Below are 19,418 nucleotides of genomic sequence, written 5' to 3'. Positions count from 1 at the left end.
AATAAGACATTCAGATGGCTAACAGACACATGAAAAGATGCTCAACATCACTCATCATCAGGGAAATACAAATCAAAACCACACTGAGATACCACCTCACACTGGTCAGAGTGGCTAAAATGAACAACTCAGGAAACAACAGATGTTAGTGAGGATGTAGAGAAACAGGAACCCTCTTGCACTGTGGGAATGCAAACTGGTGCAGTCACTCTGGGAAACAGTGTGGAGGTTCCTAAAGAAATTGAAAATAGAACTACCCTATGATCCAGCAATAGTACTACTAGGAATTTATCCAAAGAATAAAGGAGTGCTGATTCATAGGGGCACATGTACTCCAATGTTTATAGCAGTGATTTCAACAATAGCCAAATTATGGAAAGAGCCCAACTGATGAATGGATAAAGAAGATGTGGTTTATATATACAATGCAATACTACTTGGCAGTGAGAAAGAATAAAATCCTGCCATTTGCAACAACGTGGATGGAACTGGAGGGTATTATGCTAAGTGAAATAAGTCAGTCAGAGAAGGACAGATATCATATGTTTTCACTCATCTGTTGAACTTGAGAAACTTAACAGAAGAACATGGGGGAAGGGAAGGGGAAAAATAGTTGCAAACAGAGAGGGAAGTAAACCTATAAGAGACTCTTAAATACAAAGAACAAACTGAGGATTGATGGGAGGGGCAGGGGAGAGGAGAAAATGGGTGATGGGCATTGAGGAGGGCACTTGTTGGAATGAGCACTGGGTATTGTATATAAGTGATGAATCACAGGAATGTACCCCCAAAACCAAGAGCACACTGTATACACTGTATGTTAGCTAACTTGACAATAAATTATGTTAAAAAAAAGAACAAATCAAGCTAATCAGAAAATCACTAAGATCTGAGAAACAGCCAAAAGCTAGGGTACAGCTGAATAATAAGTTTCATCTCCTATATAAGACCACTCCTTCAAGGCTAGGAAAGATAGCTGTTTCACCTAATACATAGAAACAAACAAAGAGTTAAACAAGATGAGAAGACAGAGTAATATATTCCAAACAAAAGAATAAGACAAAACTTCAAAAAAGAGACCTTAATGAAATGGAGATAAGTAATTTACCTGATAAAGAGTTCAAAGTAGTGGTCAGAAAGATGCTCACCAAACTCAGGAGAAGAATAGATAAACATGGTGAGAACGAACAATGAGATGGAAAAGATAAGAAAGTACCATACAGAAGTCACAGATCTGAAGAATACAATAGTTAAACTGAAAAAAGCACTAGAGAGGTTCAATAGAAGACTAGATGGAGTAGAAGAACAGATCAGTGACCCAGAGACAGCAGTGGAAATGACCCAAACAGAGCAGCAAAAAGAAAAATGAAGTTTTTAGTGTAGGAAAACTTCAAACAGAAGTTTGCATTATAGGAGCCCAGAAGAGAAGACAGTAGAAAATTTATTTGAATAAATAATGGCTAAAAACATTCCTAACCTGGGGAAGTAAACAGACATCCAACTCCAGGAAACAATGAAAGTTCCACATAAAATGAACCCAAAGAGATTATTTAATTTATAATTGAGATGTTAAAAGTTAAAGATAAAAAGAGAATATTAAAAGCAGCAAGAGAAAAACAACTTGTCCTATAGAAGGGAGCCTCCATAAGACTATCAGGAGATTTTTCAGCAAAAATTTTGCAAGCCAGAAGGAAGTGATATGATAAATTCAAAGGGCTGGGGGAAAAAAAATCTTCCAGTTGAGAAGAGTCTACTGGCAAGGTTATCAATCAAAACTGAAGGAGAGATAAAAAGTTTCCCAGAAAAGCAAAAGCTAAAAAAGTACATTATTATTATTCTACCCTTATAAGAAATGTTAAAGGAACTTCTTTAAGCTAAAAACAAAAGGCACTAACTAGTAACGAGAAAACATATGAAAGTAAAAATCTCTTTGGTGAATGCAAATGTTAGTAAAGGTAGTGAATTAGCCACTTATAAAGCTAGTATAAAGGTTAAAAGACAAAAGTAGCAAAATCCAGTGTAACTATAATAACAGTTAAGGGAATACAAAATAAAAAGATATAAACTAGGACATTAAAAATACAGAACATGGGGGAGGTGCAAAAATGTAGAATTTTAAAAATGTGCTCAAACTTAAGATGCTATCAACTTAAATAGACTGTTGTAAATATAGGATGTTATATGTAAACGTTATGGTAACCATAAAGCAATAATCTAGATACACATAAGACAATGAAAAAGAAATCTAAATGTAACACTAAAAAAAATCACCAAACCACAAGAGAAGAAAGCAAGAGAAGAAAGGAACAGAGAGGAACAACAAAAACAGAAAATAATCATGAAATTGGATTAAAAAAAAACCACAAGACCCATTTGTTTGTTGCTTGCAAGAGATTTACCTCAGATCTAAGGACACACACACCGGGCTCAAATAAAATCAGAAATGAAAGAGGAGAAGTTTACAACTGATACTACAGAAATACCAAGGGTTATAAGAGTGTACTATGAAAAATTACATGCCAGAAAATTGGACAACCTAGAAGAAATGGATAAATTCCTAGAAACATATACTCTTTCAAGGCTGGATCATGAAGAAAATCTGAATAGACCGATTTCTAGCAAGGAGATTGAGTCAGTAATCTGATTCAACAAACAAAAGTCCAGGACCAGATGGCTTCACTGGTGAATTCTACCAGACATTCAAAGAAGGTTTAATACCTGTCTTTCTCAAACGATTCCAAAAAAATTAAAAAGGAGAGAACACTTCCTGGCCTCATTGTACAGGCCAGGCATTACCTTGATACCAAAACCATATAAGGACACCAGAAAAACAAATCAGAGGCCAACATCCCTAAATGAACATAGATACAACATCCTCTACAAAATATTAGCAAACCAAATTCAACATTACAATAGAAGAATCATACACCATGTTCAATTGGCATTTATTCCAAGGATGCAAGGATGGCTCAACATTTACCAATGAATCAATATGATATACCACATTAACAAAATAAAAGATTAAAATTATACGATCATCTCAATAAATGCAGAAAGAAGCATGTGACAAAATTTAATACCCACTTATGATAAAAAGCACTCAACAAAGTGGGTATAGAAGGAACCTACATCAATACAATGAAGGCTTTATATGACAAAGCCACAGCTAATATCATACTCAATGGTGAACAGTTGAAAGCTTTTCCTCTGAGATCAGGAACAAGACAAGAATGCTCTAGCCACTTTTATTCAACATATTATTGGAAGTCCTAGTCACAGAAATTAAGCAAGAAAAGGAAATGAAGGGCATCCAAATCAGAAAGGAAGAAGCAAAATTCTCTCTAATTACAGATGACATGAATATATATATCCCTAAAGACACCACCAAAAACCTGTCAGAACTAATTTATGAAATTAAGTAAAGTTGCAGGAAAAAATCAATATACAGATATCTGTTTTGTTTCTATACAGTAATAACAAATTACTAAAAAGAGAAATTAAAACAATCCTATTTACAATTGCATCAAAAGGATAAAATACCTAGAAATAAATTTAACCAAAAAAGTGAAAGTACTGTGAAATGAAAATTTTAAGACACTGATAAAAGAAATTGAAGATGACACAAATAAATGTAAAGGTATCCTGTGCTCATGCATTGGAAGAACTAACATTGTTAAAATGTCCGTCCATACTACCCAAAACAATCTACAGATTCAATGCAATATGTATCAAAATCCAGTGGCATTTTTCACAGAACTAAAACAAATAATTCTAAAATTTGTAAGGAACCACAAAAGGCCCCACATAGCCAAAGCAGTCTTGAGAAGGAAAAAACAAACCTGAATGTACCATGCTCGCTGATTTTAAACTGCACTACAAAGCTATACTAATCAAAAAAGTATGGTTTTGCCACTAAAAACAGACACATAAGTCAATGGAACAGAATGGAGAGCCCAGAAATAAGCCCACACATATATAGTCAATTAATTTACAAAAAGGAGCCTAGAATATGCAACAAGGAAAGAACAGTTTGTTCAATAAATGGTGCTCAGTAGGGGCGCCTGGGTGGCGCAGTCGGTTAAGCGTCCGACTTCAGCCAGGTCACGATCTCGCGGTCCGTGAGTTCGAGCCCCGCGTCAGGCTCTGGGCTGATGGCTCGGAGCCTGGAGCCTGTTTCCGATTCTGTGTCTCCCTCTCTCTCTGCCCCTCCCCCGTTCATGCTCTGTCTCTCTCTGTCCCAAAAATAAATAAAAAATGTTGAAAAAAAAAATTAAAAAAAAAAAATGGTGCTCAGCAAACTGGACAGCTACATGCAAAAGTATGAAACTAGGCCACTACCTTACATCATATAAAAAATTAACTCAAAATGGATTAAATACTTGAATATAAGACCTGAAACCATAAAATTCCTAGAAGAAGACACAGGTGGTAAGCTCCATGACATTGGTCTTAGTGATTTTTTTTTTTAGTCTGACTCCAAAGGCAAGGGAAATGAAAGCAAAAACAAATAGGACTACATCAAACTAAACAGCTTCTGCAGAACAATAGAACCATCAACAAAATGAAAAGGCAGCCTATTGAATGGGAGAAAATATTTACACATTACACATCTGATAAGGGGTTAATATTCAAAATATATGAAGAACTCCTACAACTTAACAACAAAACACAAGGAACCTGATTAAAAAATAAGTCAGAGAAAGACAAATATTACATGATTTCATTTATATATGGAATCTAAAAAACAAAACCAATTAATAAACAAACAGACAAAAACAGACTCTTAAATACAGAGAACAAACTAGGGGTTGCCAGAAGGAAGGAGTGTGGAGGGTGGCAAAACTGGTGAAAGAGATGAAAAGGTATAAGGTTTTAGTTATACAATAAATAAGTCATGGAGATGAAAAGTCCAGCATAGGGAATGAAGTCAATAACATTGTAATAACCTTGTATGGTGAAAGATGGTGACTACACTTATTGTGGTGAGCACTGAGTAATGTGTAGAATTATAAAATTACTACTTTGTACATCTGAAACTAATACAACATTGTATGCCAACCATATTTCAATAAATTTTAAGAATAATGCAACAAAAAATGGGCAGAAGATCTGAATAGATACTTTTTGAAAGAAGACAGATGTTCAATATCTAATTGAACTAATTATCAGGGAAAAGCAAATCAAAACCACAATAAAATATCACTTCATACATGTTAGAATGGCTATTATAAAAAAGACAAGAAATAACAAGAATTGGAAAAGATGTGGAGAAAAGGAAATCCTCACACACTGTTGGTGGAAATGTAAATTGGTATAGGCACTGTGGCAAGTGGTATGGAAATTCTTCAAAAAATGAAAAATAGAACTACCCTATAATCCAGCAATTCCACATCTGAGTATTTATCTGAAGAATACAAAAACACAAATTTGAAAAGCTATATGCACCTGTATGTTCATTGCAGCATTTTTTCCAGTAGCCAAGATATGGAAACAACCCAAGTGTCCTTCAATGGGTAAATGGATAAAGAAGGTATGGTGTGTGTGTGTGTGTGTGTGTGTGTGTGTGTGTGTGTGTGTGTGATGGAACAGTACTCAGCCATAAAAAAGGAGGATATCTTGCCAGTTGTGACAACTTGAGGGTGGAACTTGAGGGTGTAACGCTAAGTGGAATAAGTCAGAGAAAGACAAATACTATATGATTTCCAGATTTATATATTGAATCTAAAAAACAAAACAAAAACAAACTCATAGAGATAGAAAACAGACTGGTAGTTATCAGAGGGAAACTGGGTTAGGAGTGAGTGAAATGGGTGAAAGAGTTGAATCATGTGGTGATGGATGGTAACTAGACTTACGGTGAAAATCACTTTATAGTATATCCAGATATTGAATTATAATGTTGTATACCTGAAACAGATATGCAGGTATACTTGTTTTATTATACTTTGCTTTATTGTGCTTTGCAGATATTGTGTTTTTAACAAAGTGAAATTTGTGACAACCCTGCATTAAGCAAATCTATTGGTGCCATTTTTCCAACAGAATTTGTTCACTCTGTCTCTTGTGTTATATTTTGGTAATTTCGCAATATTTCAAACTTTTTCATTATTATTATATTTGTTGTAGTGATCTTGACTAGTGATTATACTTGCTAAGAGCTCAGAAATGGTTAACATTTTTAGCAATAAAGCATTTTTAAAGTGTGTACTTTTTAAAGAAATAATGCTAGTGCACACTTAATAGACTACACTATAATGCAAACATAACTTTTATATGCACTGGGAAACCAAAAAAATTTGACTTTATTGCAGTGGTGTGGAACAGAACCCACAATGTCTTTGAGGTCTGCCTGTAGTGTTTGTTATATACCAGTTCTACCACACACACACACACACACACACACACACACACACACACACACACACATTTCTTCAGTAAGCAGTTCCAAGGCCTATACGTGGAGAAGCAAGGAGTTCGAAGGCACAAGGCACACTTACCTTTACCAGTAATAGCAGTGAAAACTCGGGTTTCCCATCTGCCTTATTCTTTACTCTTACTTCTCAATTGAACTTAGAGTATGGGGAAGAGGGATGTTATTTATTGAATCCCTTCAAATCCCCAATACTTCCTAGACAATCAGCTGAGAGAATAATCACAGGTTTGAAAGGGTATGAGCCTGGATTCTTTACCCCACTCCCAACTCCCTCAACACATCCCCGGGAATGCCTCCAAGCAGCTCCTTCTCATACTTTGGGAAATATGCTGTCTTATCCAAACTTCAGCCTGAGGCCCAGATCTTTATCTGACTCTTGCTAAACCTCTTAGAGGTTTTTTTATCTGTGCATTCCCAACAATACATGCAGAAAAAAGTATATACACATATATATACACACACATACACACACACATACATATCACATACATGATATGTGATGAATATAAAACTTATCCCACTTATATATGTGATTATATAAGATCTATCCCTCTTTTCCCCATTTGATATGCTTCCTATTGGGCAAAATCTAATTTTACTTTATCCGTTATTTCTTCCAAGAGGCATCTTCAAATTCTTGCTGTCCCCATTCTACCCTTCTTGTGGCTATCTTCCCATTCAGAAAGAAAACAGAACTTAAAACCCCAGTTAACCCTTAATAGGTCTCTCCAAATTCCTCTGACTCTACTTCCTTACCTTCTCCTGGATTCCTTCATCATCACCAGCAAAGTACAAAATAGGGACATTGAGTTCAGAGGCGGCTACCCACTGAAGTACGGCTTGGAGTTGCTTGTTCTGAACTGTGTCAGTTAGGTTATGATTGCTGACAATCACTTTGGGTGCTGCATACCCTTCAGGGGGCTGTCCTGATATACCTCTCAATTCATTATGGATAGCTTGATAGGCATTCTGCAGGACAGCCTCTGCTGTCCCTGTGCCCTTGACTGGTAAACACTCATATAAATTATCTGGGAAGGCTGAAGTTGGCCTGCTTGCATCCCCAGACTTATCATCTCCCAGCTCTGCCAAGGGAGAGTCACAGGACTTGGCAATAATGAGACATAACTTCATCACTGAATCCATCAGATATTCTACCATCTGCCCATTCATGTGGCCATCTAGCTGGTTAACAACCATCTTGGTCAGCCCAGCAAAGGTACCACCAGCCTCATCACCTTCACTTAATTTGATGGAAGAAGGGGTTACAGGTCTTTCACACTGGTAGTTATATTCTTCCTTAACTGGCTGTTCTGGTTCCTTGGGTTCAGAGCTACGGTCACTCTTGAAAATGGTCTCACCAAGTAAATTCCGGATAAAGTTAAAGAAAACACTCTTTAGATCCTTCTTTTCTGCTTCATCTTGGTCACCTCCCATATGAGGAGACTTAAGGCTGGACTCATCAGGAACTTCAGGGGATTTGTTGGCAAGCAGGTTGGTGCTGCCAGCAGCTTCAAGGAAGCTCTGTGCATCCATGCTTCCTCCCTGTGCCAGGTGGTACTGAATCAGAAGTAAGGCTGATACGATCAGGTCCTTGGCCAAGGAGTCTGAACCACACATAAAATTCTCAGGTTTCTCTCGGCATTGCATAGGGGGGCTGAGGTTGCAAGTATCCAGAGGATATCCCAGGGGAATGTCTGGTACAGGCTTATACTGTTTGTTGGGAGCTGCAAACATTGCCGGTTGGAAACCCGGAGATTTTCCTTCTTTTTGCTGATTTTTATGCCAAAAGCTCAATCCCTCTTTGATAATGTGTTCACCCAGAGTTTCGGCACAAGTCTTCTTTTCTGGTTTGGATGCGGGAGAGTACATTTTTTCCCTCAATTTACCTTCAGATTTCATTGATGCAAAGTTTACATTTTGGTTTTTAGGGTCACCCATTCCTTTCATGGAGACAAGGGAGTAACTCTCAGACTTGTCTTTGGTTTTCCTGATAATTTCTGGAGGTTTCTTTGCAAACATCACGGTGTATAGCTTACCCAGCATGGCATCCATGATATCTGTGGCCTTCTGGCTTCCGTGAGAGAATAAACTTCTTTTCACAGCTGAGACAAAATCTGAATCAGTCATCAGGGTCCCTGTGACACTGTGGAGGTTCTTCATGAAGGAGTCAATGAGATCTGAGACGACCTCTTTTGCATGCTTGAGCAGTACCTTCTTTAGCAGGATGGTGGCAATAGTTGTGTCCTTCACTTGGATCTTCAGTGTCTTCATGATGGAAACCATCATATCAGATACCACACTGTTAGCATAGGTCATTATCCCTTGACTAACAGAAGCTGTAAAGTCATCAGGCCTTTCTTGCCCTCTGAACATCTTTCTCTCCCCAGGTAATCTTCCACCCTCTTTGGCATCACCTGCGTTACGAGATTCAAACACCTCCTTATAGAAGAAAGACTTCTTAGAAGCAGGCTTGTCATCTGGACCCTTGCTTTCTTTGGTGCTCTCCTTCATCTTCAGAGTGGTCTTATATTTCAAATGTGGGGGACTCCGTAATAATCCTGAGGCTCTGTCACCAGAGCCAGGAGTCTTATCTGAGGTAGCATTCTTGGAACATGCAGAGACTGTCTTGTTCACCAGATCTGATGCCACCTTACTCAAGCTTTTGTTGGGTATGGGCTCATCTCCTATGTACAATGACTGGTGGACACATTTGTTTTCAGAGCCATCTATCCTCTCATTGATCTCCTTGCGGGCCATGGCTATGACTAAATTTGTGAGGCGATTAGCATAGAAGGAAACTTCATCTACTGAACTCCCATTACCAAGTGGGACACTGGGGCCCTGGACAGGGTTTTCTCTGTGCATCATCTCAAAATGCAATCTTCCTGGACTGCCCTTGGTTGTGGTATTGTAATAGTCCACAGAAAAACCACTGCGGGGGTCTCCTCCTGGGGTGCTCATTTCCCCGCCAAGTGAGGATTCTCCAGGCTTGAACCTAACATCTTGGAACCCTGCTGTACTTTTTTCCAGGTCTCTGCGGAGCCAGCTGAGCACTCTGATAGGATCAGTTGAGGCTTCCTTAAAAATAGACAAGGATTCATCCGACTATAACAGAGTAAAGATATGGGACATTCAGAACAACCTCAAAGATTAGTTACAAAAATGGTCACCTCTCTCAAGCCTTAACTGCTGCATCATCACAATAAAAGTAACCAACATTTGTGGAGTACTTAGTATGTATCAGGCACTGTTATAAGTATTTTAATACTATTATCTCATTTAACATTATTTTGCAGTGAACTTAAATGTTAGCTCTCTTATTATCTGCATTTTACAGAGGAGGGAATTGAACAACTGAGAGATTCAGTTAGTTACTTATCTGAGGTTATACAGCTAATCACTGATGGAGCAGGAATTCCAACCTAGGCAGTCTGACTCTTGAGTCCCTACTGTCAGCCACTACATGATATTGCTTTTAACAACATACATCCTTAAGATCTGAAAAGTCAACAGCTACACAACAGAGTTAGCATTGGAATTGAATCCAGTTTTTATTATATTTATATTACTTGCTATTTCCTATGGTTTATCCGTTTTTATTTAGGTCTCTTACTACAACTATAGTCTTCAGAAAATTAGAGAATTCAAGGACAATTGTACATAATTGATCACTCTGCCAGGTACACAAGCACAATCTTGATATGTTAAATGGGGTCCAGTGAACTATTTGATATCACTTAAGTGAACAATCTAATTCATAATAGAGGAATTAATATCTGTGGATAATTTATCGGTTTTGAATGAATACAGATTCTTTAATGCACACTAGCTGTGATAAGCACATGTATATATAGTATATGTTTACATATTGTAATCTATAATTTTCACTTGGACACAGGCTAAAATAATATGTGAAAGTGTCCTATTTACTATCAAATGTAAAGGAGCAGTGTAATAGAGTAATGTCTGTCTAGGAATGACTACAAGTATCACCCATCTTTAAAGAATGATTTGGTTCACAGTAGTAACCACAGAAAGGTAGAAATATGAGTGATCTAAAGATTTTCCTTTTTTGACATACCTTTGTGTTATTTGTTTCGTTGTGTTTTTAACTAACTCTATTAAAGTTTCTTAAGTTGGATACTTTATTATCGGAGTTTCCAGTTTCTTATCTGTCAAATGGGAATAACAGCAAACCCTTCATAGTATTATTATGAGGATTAAATGAGATAATTTATAACCATCAAAAAAATAATGATTTGTCATTTTAATTACCAAGTGTCATATAGTTACTAGATACTATTTCTTAAATACTTGTGTTTTCTGGGCACTGGACTAGGTGCTTTACACACATTATTTCACTTAATCTACATATATGCTCTACACTGGATGTATTACAATTCTAGTTTCATAGGTGACAAAATTGTAGCTTAGAGAAGATACATAAATTGGCTAGTATCTCAGAGCTACCATATGATGGAGTTTAGTATCCAAATACAGTTCTGACTCCAGAATTGGCTCTCCACACCTACAGTACATGGCTGTGTTTTAATGACTTGGAAAGAAGAGAAAAGCAGTTGTATCAGTCTGCTTTGGGGCTGGTTTAAGGGATCCATGGGCCATGGCAGTTGGTGTAAAGTTCTCCTAGATGGTTCTCCTAATTTGAATAATAGCTGTTTCAGGGAAATTTTGTACTTCAGTGGAAAACTATGCATAATCTTATAGCATAGTCTTCCACATCTTCTGATCCTCTTGGAGCTATTTTACAACTCTGTAGATAAGTGATAGCAATTCAATAGAATCCTTATTTATACATGTTAATTCTCAGAGAAGGTTCCACTGACTTCCTCCCCCACTGTGGAAAAGGTCAGTTTTGCCTACATTTGCACCTTCACTTTAATATCCCTGATCCATATATGTGGTTCTTTTCTTTGATTTTCCTTTGAACCTCACCAGTTCCTTGTTAATGATTAAAGAAAACCTTTAATGTGAGTTTATTTCTATACATATATGAAGCTTATTAATTCACCCTTCTCTGAAAATGATATTTTAATAGTTTTGGAAGTCTTTGCCAAGATGTCCAAAAGATTCATCTTGAGAGAATATTGAGGGAAGTGTACCAGGTACATTTTTTCTTTGACCCCAGAGATGAATTCAAGGTGGCAATAGAACTTTGCAGACATTTTCTTTTTTCTAGTTTTAATTTTCCTATGTACTGATTTTTCTTTTGGTTTTCATTTTGGTTCTTTTATGGCCAATAACCATTGGTGGCAGCAATGATCAAGAACTTGGTTTTATTGCTTAACCATTTTGTGATTCTTTAATGGAATAATTGTTATAGAGATTTATTTTCTATTGGGTAAGAGACAATGTATTTTTTTGCTCCTCTCAAGCTCAAAGTAATTAAGAATTTTGTGCCCACTTGGAAGGAGAAGAGCTCTTTGATTTATGCACATGTGATTTTTGTGTTTCTGTGTTTACTTTTGATGCATGGCCGAAAGTTCATTATTTTTTATTGAGATTTAATTGACATATAACATTATATTAGTTTCAGATTCAAATTATAATGATCCAATATTTGCATTATTGCAAAATGATCACCACCATAAGTCTAGTTAGCATCCATCACCATGCATAGTTCAAAACTATTTTTCATGTGACGAGAACTTTTAAGATCTACTCTCTTTGCAACTTTCAGATATACAATATAGTATTATTAACTATGGTCACCATGCTATACATTAAATCCCCAGGATTTATTTATTTTATAGTTGGAAGTTTATACCTTTTGACCCTCTTCACCCATTTTGCTCACTCTCACACCACCCACCTCTGGCAGCCACCCACTTGTTCTCTGCATCTATGAGTCCCCCCCTTTTTTTAAGATTCTACATATAAGTGAGATCATATGGTATTTGTCTTTCTCTGTCTGACTTATTTCACTTAGCTTAATACCTTCTAGGTCCATCCATGTTATTGCAAATGGCAAGACTCCCTTCTTTTTATGGCTGGATAATATTCTGTTGTGTATTTTCTTTAGTGAGTCATCCATGGATGGACACTTAGGTTGCTTTCATGTATTGGTTATTGTAAATAATGCTGCAATAAACACAGGGTGCAGGTATCTCTTAAAAATAGTGATTTTGTTCCCTTCAGATATACAAAGGAATTGCTGGATCATATGAAAATTATTAATTTTAATAATTTCCTCATGTGGTTACAATTAGTATTAAATGACATAATATGCACAAAACTGTGTAATCTTATGGTGGTGGATATGATTAATACTACTCCAACATTTCATGTTGAGATTAGATTTCAGAAGAGATAAGAGAAGATTAAGAGAAGTCAATAAACTTGATGATACAGTGAAACATAGCTAGCCATCTACGGGAGTACTAGGGAATAAAACTTGACTTCCTGGGGTGCCTGGGTGGCTCACTCGGTTAGGTATCTGACTTCGGTTCAGGTCATGATCTCACGGTTTGTGAATTAGAGCCCCATGTCCAGCTCTGTGCTGACAGCTCAGAGCCTGGAGCTTGCTTCAGATTCTGTGTCTCCTCCTCTCTCTGCCCCTCCCCTGCTCATGCTCTGTTTCTGTCTCTCAATAATAAACGTTAAAAAAATTGAAAAAAACCCCAAAACTTGACTTCCTGTATATATGGGAAGTACTGCCCTGGATGAAAAGAGAAGTACTGGAAGACAGTATGGCTAGGGATGTGTACTGTAATTCATTCCTATCAAACCAGGTAGGAGCTATGGGAGATTCATTCCTATCAGACCAGGTAGGAGTTCAGCTACTTGCTGAGCTTCTGTGATGAATTTTTTTTAACATTTTTTTTCTGGGGTGCCTGGGTCACTCAGCTGGTTAAGTGTCTGACTCTTGATTTCAGCTTAGGTCATGATCTTATAGTTTGTTAGTTCAAGCCCCACGTCAGGCTCTGTGCTGACAGTGCAGAGCCTGCTTGGGATTCTCTCTCTCTCTCTCTCTCTCTGCCCCTCACCCACTCGTGCTCTCTCTCAAATAAACTTACAAAAATTGTTTTTCTGAACCAAAGATCAGTAAAAAGTGGGAAATTCTATATGGACATAATTTAGCTTTAAGAAGAAGTTTTAAGAAAGAGTGCTGCCTATAGGCATGTCCAAGAAAGGGACAGAGAAAAGGTGGTGGAGTCAGAGAGAGATAGCATTCAAGAAAGGAAAAATCAGGTTCCAATACACAAACTATCCACCAGTAGGACCAACTTGATGGCCCTCTACTGCAGAGGTGATTTAGGGATTTAGGGGAGATGATGTGTAATACAAACTATCTGCATAATTCAATATGTATACAGTGTTTGTGTACAACACACTCTACTAGAAACTGTGGGACATGTAAAGATGAAACAAATATGATCTTGCCTTCTGGAAGCATAAAGTCCACTGTAGAGACAAAATATGAACACAAATATTACTAAATACTATGTGATCAGTGTTATAAAAGAATAAAAAGAGAGATGCTTAATGTTACACAAGGGGCAGATAATTTGGGGTGGGTGACTAGAAAAAGTAGTGGCATTTGAGATGGACTTTTAAACATTTTGGTAGTCAGATATAACAGGGTGGGTGTGGCAACAAAATGACATATGCAAAGTATAGTATTTGGGGTAATGCTAGGTTTAAACCAAATAGCCCCTGAAGTGTCAGTGGTAGAAGAAAGTAGAGGTTTATTTCTCAATCACTTTGCTTACAGAGGACATTCAATGAGAAGCTTTCTTTGCAGTGACTCAGGGACCTAGGCTCTGCTTTTGCATGGTTTCACTCTCCTCAAAATCTATTCTTCAGGTTTATGGGGAAATATCAAGATCACAGAGAACTGAATGGGAGACTTTTGTGGTCCAGGCCTGGAAATGTCAAACACCACTTCTACCGATATTCCTTTTGTCTTTGTCTTCTGAAAGTTTGATTGTAATGTGTCTCAGCATGGGTCGCTTTGAGTTCATTTTTCTTGGAGTTTATTGAACTTTTTGGATGTTTATATTCATGCCTTTCTTCATATTTGCAAAGCTTTAAGCCATTATTTCCTCAAATATCCTCTCTGCCCTTTCTCTTTCTCTTCTCCTACTGGGACTCCCACAATGTGCTGTTTGTTTGATGGTGTCCCACAGGTTTCTTTGGCTCTGTTCACTTTTCTTCAATCTTTTTTCTTTCTGTTCCTTAGAGTTGATAATTTCCATTATCCTGTTTTCAAGTTTTCTGATTCCTTCTTCTGCCTGCTCAAACCTGCCTTTGAATCCCTTTAGTGAAATTTTCAATTCAGTTATTATACTTCTCATCTCCAGAATTTCTTTTAGGTTATCTCTAGGTTTTCTATCTCTTTTTGATATTTGCATTTTGTTCACACGTTGTTTTCTCAGTTTTCTCCACATGTTTCTTTTAGTTCTTTGGGCATCTTTTAGACAGCTGTTTTATAGTCTTTGTCCAGTGGACCTGCCATCAGGTCTTTTTCAGACACAGTTTCTGTTGACCTACTTTTTTTCCTTTGAGAGCCACACTACTCTGTTTCTTTGTATGCCTTGTGATTTTTGTTGAAAACTGGGCATTTGAATCTAATGGCTGCAAGTTTAGAATTGAGGCTATAAGCTATCAGTATTTGTCATTAAAAAAGAACATTAAGTGTAAGCAGTAGTATCTTCCTACTCCACATGATGCTATATTAGATTATAAAGTCTTAAATTAAAGGATCTCTATTCTGATTGGAAAAAGTATTCTTATAAAGGAATCTTAATCAGGTTAAGATTTTAGGAGCTTAAGTTCACATAAGTTAGGATAATCTTTGACAAACAAATTGAATTAAATAATTTTGAATTCATAAAAACAGCTATGTCTTTTATGATTTCTCAGTATTAAGTATAATGGAAGTGTGCATTTTTATTTTACTTTGATATGTTCTTCATAAACTTATACAGGTTATAAAAATCCAATAAGCTATATTACTTCTACTTAATGTTTAAGATCATGAAAAATATAAATTTGTGTTTAATCGAATTGAATGATTATTCGGACAAACTTTATTACAACAGTTATTATATTTTATGGTATTGTTGGCTTGATTGTAAATTTCCAGCATCTTTAATGTAACTTAAAACATTGGTATTAAATTGAGTTAATTCATGGATATTAATTGGATACCTTGCTCATTTCTTTTTATTTTTTTCAATATATGAAATTTATTGTTAAATTGGTTTCCATACAACACCCAGTCCTCATCCCAAAAGGTGCCCTCCTCAATACCCATCACCCACCCTCCCCTCCCTCCCACCCCCCATCAACCCTCAGTTTGTTCTCAGTTTTTAAGAGTCTCTTATGGTTTGGCTCTCTCCCACTCTAACCTCTTTTTTTTTTCCTTCCCCTCCCCCATGGGTTTCTGTTAAGTTTCTCAGGATCCACATAAGAGTGAACACATATGGTATCTGTCTTTCTCTGTATGGCTTATTTCACTTAGCATCACACTCTCCAGTTCCATCCACGTTGCTACAAAGGGCCATATTTCATTCTTTCTCATTGCCCTGTAGTACTCCATTGTGTATATAAACCACAATTTCTTTATCCATTCATCAGCTGATGGACATTTAGGCTCTTTCCATAATTTGGCTATTGTTGAGAGTGCTGCTATAAACATTGGGGTACAAGTGCCCCCTATGCATCAGTACTCCTGTATCCCTTGGGTAAATTCCTAGCAGTGCTATTGCTGGGTCATAGGGTAGGTCTATTTTTAATTTTCTGAGGAACCTCCACAGTTTTCCAGAGTGGCTGCACCAATTTGCATTCCCACCAACAGTGCAAGAGGGTTCCCGTTTCTCCACATCCTCTCCAGCATCTATAGTCTCCTGATTTGTTCATTTTGGCCACTCTGACTGGCGTGAGGTGATATCTGAGTGTGGTTTTGATTTGTATTTCCCTGATAAGGAGCGACGTTGAGCATCTTTTCATGTGCCTGTTGGCCATCCGAATGTCTTCTCTAGAGAAGTGTCTATTCATGTTTTCTGCCCATTTCTTCCCTGGGTTATTTGTTTTTCAGGTGTGGAGTTTGGTGAGCTCTTTATAGATTTTGGATACTAGCCCTTTGTCCAATATGTCATTTGCAAATATCTTTTCCCATTCCGTTGGTTGCCTTTTAGTTTTGTTGGTTGTTTCCTTTGCTGTGCAGAAGCTTTTTATCTTCATAAGGTCCCAGTAATTCACTTTTGCTTTTAATTCCCTTGCCTTTGGGGATGTGTCGAGTAAGAGATTGCTACGGCTGAGGTCAGAGAGGTCTTTTCCTGCTTTCTCCTCTAGGGTTTTGATGGTTTCCTGTCTCACATTCAGGTCCTTTATCCATTTTGAGTTTATTTTTGTGAATGGTGTGAGAAAGTGGTCTAGTTTCAACCTTCTGCATGTTGCTGTCCAGTTCTCCCAGCACCATTTGTTAAAGAGACTGTCTTTTTTCCATTGGATGTTCTTTCCTGCTTTGTCAAAGATTAGTTGGCCATATGTTTGTGGGTCTAGTTCTGGGGTTTCTATTCTATTCCATTGGTCTATGTGTCTGTTTTTGTGCGAATACCATGCTGTCTTGATGATTACAGCTTTGTAGTAGAGGCTAAAGTCTGGGATTGTGATGCCTCCTGCTTTGGCCTTCTTCTTCAAAATTACTTTGGCTATTTGGGGCCTTTTGTGGTTCCATGTGAATTTTAGGATTGCTTGTTCTAGCTTCAAGAAGAATGCTGGTGCAATTTTGATTGGGATTGCATTGAATGTGTAGATAGCTTTGGGTAGTATTGACATTTTAACAATATTTATTCTTCCAATCCATGAGCAGGGAATGTCTTTCCATTTCTTTATATCTTCTTCAATTTCCTTCATAAGCTTTCTATAGTTTTCAGCATACAGATCTTTTACATCTTTGGTTAGATTTATTCCTAGGTATTTTATACTTCTTGGTGCAATTGTGAATGGGATCAGTTTCTTTATTTGTCTTTCTGTTGCTTCATTGTTAGTGTATAAGAATTCAACTGATTTCTGTACATTGATTTTGTATCCTGCAACTTTGCTGAATTCATGTATCAGTTCTAGCAGACTTGGTGGAGTCTATCGGATTTTCCATGTATAGTATCATGTCATCTGCAAAAAGTGAAAGCTTGACTTCATCTTTGCCAGTTTTGATGCCTTTGATTTCCTTTTGTTTTCTGATTGCTGAAGCTAGAACTTCCAGCACTATGTTAAACAACAGCGGTGAGAGTGGGCATCCCTGTCGTGTTCCTGATCTTAGGGAAAAAGCTCTCAGTTTTTCACCATTGAGGATGATGTTAGCTGTGGGCTTTTCATAAATGGCTTTTATGATGTTTAAGCATGTTCCTTCTATCCCGATTTTCTCAAGGGTTTTTATTAAGAAAGGGTGCTGAATTTTGTCAAAGGCCTTTTCTGCATCGATTGACAGGATCATATGGTTCTTATCTTTCCTTTTATTAATGTGATGTATCACGTTGATTGATTTGCGAATGTTGAACCAGCCCTGCATCCCAGGAATGAATCCCACTTGATCATGGTGAATAATTCTTTTTATATGCTGTTGAATTTGATTCGCTAGTATCTTATTGAGAATTTTTGCATCCATATTCATCAGGGATATTGGCCTGTAGTTCTCTTTTTTTACTGGGTCTCTGTCTGGTTTAGGAATCAAAGTAATACTGGCTTCATAGAATGAGTCTGGAAGTTTTCCTTCCCTTTCTATTTCTTGGAATATCTTGAGAAGGATAGGTATTATCTCTGCTTTAAACGTCTGGTAGAACTCCCCTGGGAAGCCATCTGGTCCTGGACTCTTATTTGTTGGGAGATTTTTGATAACCGATTCAATTTCTTCGCTGGTTATGGGTCTGTTCAAGCTTTCTATTTCCTCCTGATTGAGTTTTGGAAGAGTGTGGGTGTTTAGGAATTTGTCTATTTCTTCCAGGTTGTCCAGTTTGTTGGCATATAATTTTTCATAGTATTCCCTGATAATTGTTTGTATCTCTGAGGGATTGGTTGTAATCATTCCATTTTCATTCATGATTTTATCTATTTGGGTCATCTCCCTTTTCTTTTTGAGAAGCCTGGCTAGAGGTTTGTCAATTTTGTTTATTTTTTCAGAAAACCAACTCTTGGTTTCGTTGATCTGCTCTACAGTTTTTTTAGATTCTGTATTGTTTATTTCTGCTCTGATCTTTATTATTTCTCTTCTTCTGCTGGGTTTAGGCTGCCTTTGCTGTTCTACTTCTATTTCCTTTAGGTGTGCTGTTAGATTTTGTATTTGGGATTTTTCTTGTTTCTTGAGATAGGCCTGGATTGCAATGTATTTTCCTCTCAGGACTGCCTTCGCTGCATCCCAAAGTGTTTGGATTGTTGTATTTTCATTTTTGTTTGTTTCCATAAATTTTTTGATTTCTTCTCTAATTGCCTGGCTGACCCACTCATTCTTTAGTAGGGTGTTTAACATCCATGCTTTTGGAGGTTTTCCAGACTTTTGCCTGTGGTTGATTTCAAGCTTCATAGCATTGTGGTCTGAAAGTATTCATGGTATAATTTCAATTCTTGTATACTTATGAAGGGCTGTTTTGTGACCCAGTATATGATCTATCTTGGAGAATGTTCCATGTGCACTCAAGAAGAAAGTATATTCTGTTGCTTTGGGATGCAGAGTTCTAAATATATCTGTCAAGTCCATCTGATCCATCTGATCATTCAGGGCCCTTGTTTCTTTATTGACCGTGTGTCTAGATGATCTATCCATTTCTGTAAGTGGAGTGTTAAAGTCCCCTGCAATTACCACATTCTTATCAATAAGGTTGTTTATGTTTATGAGTAATTGTTTTATATACTTGGGGGCTCCTGTATTCGGCGCATAGACATTTATAACTGTTAGCTCTTCCTGATGGATAGACCCTGTAATTATTATATAATGCCCTTCTTCATCTCTTGTTACAGCCTTTAA

At 37.1% G+C, this 19,418-nt stretch overlaps 1 protein-coding gene across 4 annotated transcripts in view; it reads right to left on the bottom strand.

Annotated features, from left to right (window-relative positions):
• AKAP3 (A-kinase anchoring protein 3) overlaps positions 1-19,418 on the bottom strand; it is a 45,963-nt gene that overhangs the window by 14,895 nt on the left and 11,650 nt on the right. For 3 of the 4 annotated variants that reach the window (XM_058743961.1, XM_058743959.1, XM_058743960.1), the window contains exon 5: positions 7,190-9,538. In XM_058743961.1, coding sequence (XP_058599944.1) covers positions 7,190-9,538 — 2,349 coding nt within the window. The remainder of the gene's footprint in view (positions 1-7,189; positions 9,539-19,418) is intronic. The other variant, XM_058743963.1, reaches the window with a different exon arrangement.

This window comes from Neofelis nebulosa, chromosome 8 (genome assembly GCF_028018385.1).
Source record: "Neofelis nebulosa isolate mNeoNeb1 chromosome 8, mNeoNeb1.pri, whole genome shotgun sequence".
Classification (NCBI taxonomy): Eukaryota; Metazoa; Chordata; class Mammalia; order Carnivora; family Felidae; genus Neofelis; species Neofelis nebulosa.
Note: the sequence above shows the minus strand (reverse complement) of the source record. Positions and strands in the feature narration are given on the sequence as shown.